This window comes from Rhinopithecus bieti, unplaced genomic scaffold, assembly GCF_001698545.2.
Source record: "Rhinopithecus bieti isolate Rb0 unplaced genomic scaffold, ASM169854v2 scaffold_35536, whole genome shotgun sequence".
In the NCBI taxonomy this organism is placed as follows: Eukaryota; Metazoa; Chordata; class Mammalia; order Primates; family Cercopithecidae; genus Rhinopithecus; species Rhinopithecus bieti.
The window spans coordinates 275,131-285,093 of NW_016814959.1; the positions used below are offsets into that span (position 1 = coordinate 275,131).

General features: G+C 41.2%; 1 protein-coding gene across 1 annotated transcript in view; it reads left to right on the forward strand.

Moving 5' to 3' along the window:
- Positions 1-6: 6 nt before the first annotated feature.
- The window catches only part of ENPP1 (ectonucleotide pyrophosphatase/phosphodiesterase 1), an 88,059-nt gene continuing 78,102 nt past the window's right edge, over positions 7-9,963 (forward strand). The window contains exon 1 of the mRNA XM_017852797.1: positions 7-198. Coding sequence (XP_017708286.1) covers positions 115-198 — 84 coding nt within the window. The 5' untranslated portion in view covers positions 7-114. The remainder of the gene's footprint in view (positions 199-9,963) is intronic.

Sequence of the window (9,963 nt, forward strand, 5' to 3'; positions counted from 1 at the left end):
GAGGGCGGGCGCGCTCCCCGGGAGGGCCCGGCGGGGAACGGCCGCGATCGGGGCCGCAGCCACGCCGCCGAGGCGCCCGGGGACCCGCAGGCGGCCTCGTCCTTGCTGGCCCCTATGGACGTGGGGGAGGAGCCGCTGGAGAAGGCGGCGCGCGCCCGCACTGCCAAGGACCCCAACACCTATAAAGTACTCTCGCTGGTAGGTCCGCGGCCAGGCCCCGGCGCCCGGGAGGGCTGGGAGGACGGGGAGGGCGGCGCCCAGCTCCTGCACTCGCAGCGCAGTCAGCACCGGGCCCCGGAGAGAGGCATGGTCCGCAAGTGCTGCTTCGCCCGCTCGCTCTCCTCCGCAGCCTTTACAAGTGCCCTACACCGCCGCCCCTGCCCGGTACCCTGGCAGGGCAGGATGGTTCACTCTCACTTGAATTACGGATGCCTGTGAAAGCAGGCTGTTCAAAATCGTCATCCTTAGGAATACTCGACCCCCTGCCCCAGGAGAGTACGAGTTTTTAGAGGAGAAAATGACAAACGTGAACGTTGTTGGTCTTAAGAAAGTGCATCAATGTGTTGCTTCTTTTGGGGAACCCTGGGTGCAGTATACATGATTTCACTTGGGTTAACTGATTCCAGCTGAAGAGTTAGCAGAGCTCTTTAAGTTTTATTAGGAACTTTAGGGAACACTTTTTCCCTTCGGTTCCGTTTTGGAATTTCCTTGCAGCTGCTCAGAAATTCCATGGATATTCACATTTATATTACTGTGAAGAAACCTTTGTGATTCTTTGCCCACTCTTCTAACCGTAGGCTACATGGTTTATGTTGCTAACAAAAGCTACCTATTACTCCTCTGCTATTTTGCTATGACAGTTGCAGGACCCACAGTCAACTTTATGAAATGTGGGGGTTGGTTTTTATTCTGAATTCATGGTGGGAAGTGCTGATTGAGAGAAGGCCTGGATTCCTGGCTGTTATTAATTGCTGAGGCCTTGCGTAACTGTCCCCAAACCTCAATTTCTTCTGTGTGAAAATGGGGCAACATCAGCTGCCTTGTGCATTGCATGGGATTATTGTGAAAATCAAGCTAAAGAATGTATGTAGGGAAGTAAATTGAAAACCACAAGGAAATAGAATCATTTTTATTGTATTATATGGAAATCACAGATTTCTATGTATAGTGTACCCTAAAATATATCACTTTACATATGATTGAACAATGCTTTGTAGAAAATTTCTAATTTTTGAAGTCTCCTTTCATTTTGTATACATTTCCATTTTCACTGTATTTGGGATATCATGGAGATGCTATAATACTTTGAGGAATCAATCAATCTTCCTAGACTTAAGAGATGGTGTCATATACTTAGTACTTAAAAAGAAGCCTAAGGTTCAAAAAATAAGTATCCCAAGCCACATGATGTTTGCATCTGAAGATAAAATTTTGCATCTTGTAACACTGTTTGAGTCTATAATAACACTATATTGATGAGAACTTAGTCTCTTGAGTCACCTTTTTAAAATTTTGTTAATGGAAGACCTTAGCTTTTACAACCTGATCACTTAAATTGTTTAGTATCAATATCTTAAGGTGTTTCACACACGACGAGGTAGTCAGTAATCGTATATGGAATCTGTGTATAACTCTAGTGTAAAACCATTTCTACATGCCTACCAATCTTTACAGGTTTTCCAATTGCACAATTCAGTTTTTAAATTTTTCTTGCTCATTTACTTATCCATCCACAACAGATATCAGCAAAGGTCTACTTTTGGAGCAAGCTGTGCAGTCTTTGAGACCTGCAGTCAACTGGTCAAACAGCATTCTGTGTGATGATGCTACTCTCAGCATTTGACATGGAAGTGTCCTAGGACTTACTTCCACAAGTAGGACTATTATGGACCTTTTTTTTATCCCATTAATTGGGGTCTTTTGCATCTATTGAATTGGAAAGAATTCTTACTTCATATCTTTTGATGGAACACTGTGAGACATTAACATACGAATGTTACCAAACAGACCTGGTTCGTGGTGACTCATACCTGTTATCCTGGCACTTTAGGAGGCTGAGGCGGTTCCATTGCTTGAGCCCAGGAGTTTGAGACCAGCCTGGGCAACATGATGAAACCCCGTCTCTACAAAAGATACAAAAATTAGCTGGGTATGGTAGCATGCATCTATAGTCCCAGCTACTTGGGAGGCTGACGTGGGAGATTCATCTGAACCAGGGAAAATTAACGCTGCAGTGAGCCGTGATTGTGCCACTGTACTCCAGCTTGGGTGACACGGTGAGACCCTTTATTGTTGAAATTGCTATTTAGCGACTGAACTTAAAGTGCAAACTTGTATTCTTCTTTCCCTTCCCTACTTCAATACCTTTTTTCCCCAACTCCCACTCCCCCCAGAACTTCCCCAAACAATGGGCTTCCAAAGGGAAAAGGCCCCAAAAGCAACCTGACAATTGTTGTCAAAGAGCTCTGGGACATGTCTTCTGGAGAGGAGCTGCAATTACAGAATTCCTCTTTTTCAGACTAAACCTCAGCACACTTTTCATAAAGCTGCAGAAATGGACTGAACTAATTGTACCCTGGGGTTAGGATTGGGAGAGGCCCACCACTGTGATCCTCAGCTACACTGTTTTAATTTAGCGGGATAAATAGAAAAGTTGCCTTGCCTTGCAGAGGCAATCATGTTGCAGTGGCAATGTAATTTTTACATTATTCTGCAGTTTTCTCAGATAAACTAAAATGATGTAGATGTGTGAGAGTGGATGAAGAAGTGAGGATTCTGTCCTTCCCTGGCTTCTCCCCAGCGTGGTGTTTGATCTTAGGAGAGGGCTACCAGGCTCTGCTTTAGAGGCTTTTGGCCCTGGGCCCTGGAATGCTTATGCCTAGGTACTGAGCCAAACTGAGGAAAACAGCAAGAAGGAAAAACAAGTATTATTCTCTACATGCTTCAGTAGATATGTTAGATATTAGATGCCTTTCCTTGCTTGTAAATGAAGTTTTGAACTGAAGTGTAGACTTCCACCGAGATATATTGACTTGGAGATGTATTTAAATATTCCTTTTGTTTCTTGGCGTGATTTTACAGGGTCATGTAATTCTCAACTACATTGCAATACATTTCTCCAGTTAGCTACTCAAAAGCATTTTTTTGTGTGTTTGTGACCTTCTGCTATGCTTATGAATACATATATCTGTGTATCTGTGTATGTGTAAAGGGCTTGTGTATGGGTGGTGGTCACTGAAGACTACTTTCATGTTTCAGTGAAAGAGTTCTTCCTCTTCTTCTTCTTCTTCTTCTTCTTCTTCTTCTTCTTCTTCTTCTTCTTCTTCTTCTTCTTCTTTTCTTTTTTTTTTTTAATAAAAGTAGAGAGTCTGGCACAAGTTTGAGGACTGCAACCCAGGAGTGTAGATTCAAGTTGCCCTGAGTATATGCTCCTATTAGCAGCAGTTACAAATGGTTTTTTAAAGGAAAAAAGAAGAGGCAGTTCCTAAGTTGTTTATCAAGCATTTATGTTACAATAACAAGCTATTAGTTGGCTATACATTGTTCTTTGTATCACAGATTCCAGGAACACAAGACAGTGGGTGAAGCAGCTGTCAGGAACAAAATGCTTTTAAATAATTGCCCCTGGGAATGGCTGCAGTGAGATGTGACAGAAGTCCCATGCTTGTGTCCCTCTGGGCCTGATACATTTTGCATAGTTCACATATCTCAGACGGCTCTGAGCAATTTTTCTTTCTCATTTCCTCCTTTTAATAAAAATCTTTCTCTTCTGAAAATACTGATCAACATTTTGGATGTAAGTTTGTCCCACATTGCCAGGAAGGCTCATTTCCGGATAATCTTGTCCCATGTCAGAGGGAATGAGATGGGCAGAAGTACTATAACTTAAGAACTTAGTGAGGCTCCAAGGCTAAATTGGTTGGCAACAATTCAGGGATTGGATTGAACAATAAGGGGACAGAGCAGTGGAGTCTCAGGCCATTCACTTACACTGGAGTTGAGGCGTGTTGGGTCATTTCTAAGCATCTAGCTATTGTGATAAGTTTTTTGTTATAGAATTTTGTGGGAGACTTTAGACATCTTGAAATACAAAGCGTAATCAATTTAAGAATAAAAAAGATGACACAAGTAAGGACAATTATCAACAAAACAACTTGAAGTACAAATATGAAAAGTGTTCCTATTCCCGAAGGTAACCAAATGAATATTTTAATCCACTTCTTGTCGGGGTCTAAAGAACAAAGTGTTGAAGATCTCCACTGAGAAGGATGTCCACTTAGGGCAGCCTGATATTGGCACTTCTTACATGGCTGGAGGGAGTCCTTTATTTGATGGCATTTTCCATTAAACAAAATCTCCAGGTTGGAGACCATGATCTTTGATGTTTTTCTCTCCTGAGAGCTTGCTGTTAGAAGAATCCTTAATTAATTTAGAATTTTCAGTGAGAAACTTATAAGGCCTTGGCAATAATGAAGAGTTATCACCTTGTTAATGGAAAAACCAAACTCTGTAAAATATTTTAAAGAGGTTTATCCTGAGCCAAGATGAGTGACTGTGGCTCAGGGAAACACTTTCTCAAGGAGTCCTGAGAACATGCACCAGAGGCAGTTGGATTACTGTTTGTTTTTATATATTTTGGGGAGGCAGGAGTTGCTGGCAGAGACGTAAATCAGTACATGAAAGATATACATTGATTCCATATGAAAAGGTGGGATGTCTTAGAGCAAGGGCTTACAGGTTATTTATTCAGCGTGTTCAGAGATACTTTTTTTTTTTTTTTTGAGACAGAGTCGTGCTCTGTCACCCACGCTGGAGTGCAATAGCGCGATCTCGGCCCACTGCAACCTCCCCCTCCCGGGTTCAAGCGATTCTCCTGTCTCAGCCTCCCAAGTAGCTGGGATTACATGCACATACCGCCACTCCTGGCTAATTTTTTGTATTTTAGTAGAGACAGGGTTTCACTGTGTTGCCTAGGCTGGTCTTGAACTCCTAAGCTCAGGCAGTCCACCCCCCTCAGCCTCCCAAAGTGCTGTGATTATAGGTGTGAGCCACCGTGCCTGGTAATTCAGAGATTCTTTAATTTTCAGTTGATTAAAGGAGTAAGACTCTGTCTGAAATTTGATATCAACAGAAAGGGATGTTATGGCCGTGTGTGGTGGCTCAAGCCTGTAATCCCAGCACTTTGGGAGGCTGAGGCGGGTGGGATCATTTGAGGTCAGGTGTTCAAGACCAGAATGACCAACATGGTGAAACCCCATCTCTACTAAAAATACAAAAACTAGCAGGGCATGGTATTACGTGCCTGTGGTCCCAACCACTTGGGAGGCTGAGGCAGGAGAATTGCTTGAGCCCGGGAGGCTGAGGTTGCAGTGAGCAGGGATTGCACCATTGCACTCCAGTCCAGGTGACAGAGCAAGACTGTGTCTCAAAAAAAAAAAAAAAAAAAAAAAAGTGATGTTGTAAGTTAAGCATGCTATGTAGTAAGACTGTTTGCAGACATGGCCTAACCCTCTCCTGGCATAGCCTTAAGGTCTTTTTTATAACTTGATGTCTTATTGCCACAGAGACTGTTTTTGCAGTCTTATTTCTATTGTAACATTAATGCTGGTCAATTGTTGCACCTAAATTCCAAAAGGGAGGGAGTATAATGAGCTGCGTTTGACCTCTTTTCCTATTTTGACTGAGAACTCAGTTTTTGAGGTTTCTCTGGGGTCTCCTTGGCCAAGAGTGGGTCCACTCAGTTGGTCGAGGGCTTTGGATTTTATTTTTAGTTTACAACTTTTCAGGAGAGCTGGTTCATAGGCTCCTTCATCCAGGTGCATGGATCTTTCCATTCTTATTTCAAAAGGAGAAAGCTGATGTTTTCCAAGCAGGGTAGAATGTAAGTTAAGCAAATGGAAGAGCCTTAGGCCAGAGAAGGTTAAAGCTTTCTGTAAGCTTTGCCAATTAACTTTTCATTATTCCATTTATTTATTCTTCCACTCTGGAAGACTGAGTGTGGTTTGCACAATGGAAATGCCGATCCATCTAATCTCAATCAGCTTCAACCACACAAGATAAGATTTCTGGCGGAGCATAGTGGCTAATGCCTGAAATCCCAGAACTTTGGGAGGCTGATGTGGGAGGATTGCTTGAGCTCAAGAGTTCACAACCAACCTGGGCAACATAGTGAGACCTCATCTCCACAACATGTAGTAGGACTTCCAAGAATGGAGAATGCAGTGAGTTCATGCTGGTACCAAGCACTGATTTTAGAGAAAAACACCAGGGGGTGGTGGGAAGTCACTGTGAATCCTGCTGACCTAAAGAAAAAAAAAACCAGGACTAAATTAATATAATTAGAGAGTTTTATTTGGGCCAAGTTTGAGGAATGCAACCCAGGAGCATAGATTCAAGTTGCCCTGAGTGTGTGCTGTGAAAGAGTTCTTTCTAAGAGGCGGAAGCTGGCATTATTTGAGATTTGGGTGTAAAAATTAAAATTCAGTTAGCTTCCTTTTCCTTCCCTTATAATCTATTATCTGAACTCTAGAATACTGAAGGAAGAATGTTCAAGCTAAGTCTCTGCTCTTAATCAGACTTGGAGTTGACATTGTTCCTTTGGTTTATAAAATTTGTCTGTCCAGCCATAGTTGAACATTTCATTTCAAAATAACCAGAGCATCTTAAGAGGCTAGAGAAGTATCCGCAGTGTCCCTTATGGTATTTGTTTCACATGTTCTAATAAAATACATAAAGGATTCCTAGGAACCCAAGACTGTTGTGTTTACTATTAGGCAGAAGATAGTACCTGACACTCAGTGTCAGCTTTTAATTGCTTGAATGAATGTACTGCATTTTTAGTTAGACTGAGCCCCACTTTGACTTGGAAAAGAGGAAGGTGGGAAGACTGAATACACAAGCAGAGACCTATAGGGTCTGTGATGGTCAGGAATCCAAACAGAGATGACACTTGAGTATAAATTCAGGGGTAAGATTAAAACTGGGATATAATTTTATTTGGGTATAGGGAGATGGAGGACGTAGTGAAGGAACAGAAGTACCCAACTAAGGTGAGGGTGCCTAAGAAGAAGGCAGACAGGGCCTCTGATAACTTGGATTCAGAATCAGAAATCTAGTCAGTGAACATTCTCTCAGGTACAAACAGTCCAAGTGTGGCAGTCGGCATGTATGAAGGAGAGCCTCCTTCACTTACACCAAGGCCCCTTTGGTTTTGGTAACTGTGCTGCCACATCCTGAATTCGGTCTTTGTGATTCTTGTAGACGGCACGCTCTTCTTCAGCATTACTTTCTGTCCCTTCTTTTCTTCTGCTTTGAATCTTGTTCTGGTATTTCTTTCTCACCATTTATAGCTCAGCTGTTTCTACTCCATGTTGTCTCTTTCTCAGGGATACGCAGGTACTGTTTCAAAAACACTTTGCTAATTTCTCTTCTGTTTCACTTGTTGAGTTAACTTTGGACACTCAGTTTTGTCATGTCCTGCCCCCATCATATCCTAATCATGACTCTTAAGAAAATCCCTGGTGGTCACATTGACAGACCTTATGTGTTCTGATTAATAAAGAACTGGGGGCCATTAACCTTTCTAGAACATTTACAGAAACTTTTATCTATAAGCTTTTCTTTTTTTTTTTTTTTTTTTTTTTGAGACGGAGTCTCACTCTGTTGCGCAGGCTGAAGTGCAGTGGCGTGAACTTGGCTCACTGCAACCTCTGTCCGGCTCCCGGGTTCAAGCGATTCTCCTGCCTCAGCCTCCTGAGTAGCTGGGATTACAGTAGGAAAATACCACAGCTGGCTAATTTTTTGTTTGTTTGTTTGTTTGTATATTTAGTAGAGATAGTGTTTTACCATGTTGGCTAGGCTGGTCTCGAACTCCTGACCTCAAGTGATCTGCCCGCCCCGGCCTCCCAAAGTGCTGAGATTACAGGCGTGAGCCACTGCACCGGCTCTATCAGCTTTTCATCTTCATCCAGCGGACTCTTTTTATCTTAAGTAGCAATATTAAAGGTAAATGAAAATAGTTTCATATTCAGTTTTACTCTCAAGCTTGATGAATACCACTGTAAAATATTTGTGTGATGGTTAAGATACAGCAAATGTGTTTCATCTATATTGTGGCCTTTTTGTACAAGCCAGATAACTTTATCATGATTTATAACTTCTCTTTTTTTCTTGCTATGGGGAGAGGCATTTTAAGTTCCAGACAACTTAGGAACAAATAAGCGTTTGGAATACAACTTGTAATTAGAGATCTGCTTTTGGTTAAAATAAGCATGCCTCCATCAACCATAAAATATCCCCCAAACAAGAAAAAATAAACAAGAAACCTTTTAGCAAATGAGCTCAGGGCTGAACATAGATTACTCTCCTAAGCATAATTCTTGGGCAACAAAACCTGATACTCAGAATTCTGACCCAACTCGAAAATCCCTTGTCATCAGATAAAAACTAAGTTATGCATTTACCAAGGAAAGACAGTGTAGTAACACATTTAAAGTTTTTCAAAAGAGTGACCAGAATGTTCAGTTAAATATTAACGAGAAGACTATTTTCTGAGTATTCTAGTTATCTGAGATTTAGTTATAACAATTAAGATAATATCTGTAGTGTCTTTGAAAAATTATTTTCACCTTTTTTTACTTTTAGTTTTTAGAAGAGTTGGTAGAAATGTAGGTGGTAGAGGTTTAGATGGTTATAATCATTTTGTAGCACTTGGCAGTTTTAAAAGCATTTCCCATATATTTTTGATTGATCCTCAATACTTAACAACTGTGAAATAGGAAAGTATGATGACAGTCAATTCTGCTTTACAGATAAGGAAGCTGAGACTCAGTCAGGCAGTCAGTCAGGTTTCCATGCAAACAGTATTGTCCATAAAAACCACCTGGGAAGTGTTAAAGACAGAGATTCCTAGTCTCCAATCTCAGCGATTATGATTTATTAGATTTGGAATGGACCCAAAGAATCCTCACTTTTTAACAAGCACCTCAAGTTATTCAGATGTAGGTGGTTCAATTACTCTACTTCTAGCAACAATGGGCTAAATTTATAGGCAAAAGTCACACCATTAGTAAGTAATAGACTTATGATGGTAACAGGAAGGACTTTTATCTACAGATTTTTATCATGGACTAATAGCTAAATGTTATATCCTATTCATCAAGCTTGGCCTGCTGTTGGGTTTCCAACTCTCCTTTGCCTGCTTCAGTATAACAATATGTAATTAGAACCTCAGAAATTTCTGGTGTGGTGATGCTAAAGATTGCCTCTATATTGAGATATACATGTGTCTTTGGTAGTTCAGTGACTAAATTTTCCTGGGTGGAAGCCAAAATTAGTGCGCTTTATTAGTGTGAAGTCAACAATCCACTGTTTCTGTGAGCTTCCAAAGTAGGTATACTTTTGGGAATTTACGCTTTTCTTCTTAGAGTTTCCTTCTTGGCTTATTTTTGAGTGTAGTAGAATAGAAAAATAGAGAGCTTTGATAGAAAGTGATTTTGGGCTGTGTGAGGTGGCTCATGCCTCTAAAGGGGAGGCCGAGGCAAGAGAATCAGTTGAGGCCATAATTTAAGATCAGCCTGGGCAATATAATGAAACCCCATGTCTCGCTCTCTCTCTCTCAATCTCTCTCTGTCTCTCTTTCTCTCTCTCCATACACACACACACACACACACACACACACAGACACAGTGTGTATGTACATATCTCCATATTATATATATATATAATATGTATAAGAAAGTCATTTTGGAGGAAGTAAATTGTCACAGCGAATTGTCACAAGTGTTTCTCACTTATGGATTGACAATTTTCTCACCATATTTCAGGACTTTGCACAGACTTAGCTGGCAAGCATCCTATGACAGTTGTGATTTGAGAGTCTTAAAAAAAATCACTCTATCTTGGTTTTCAGGTGAATATTTTTGAGAAAGTAGCTTGTTCCTAACAGTGTGTTTCCCGCCCCCC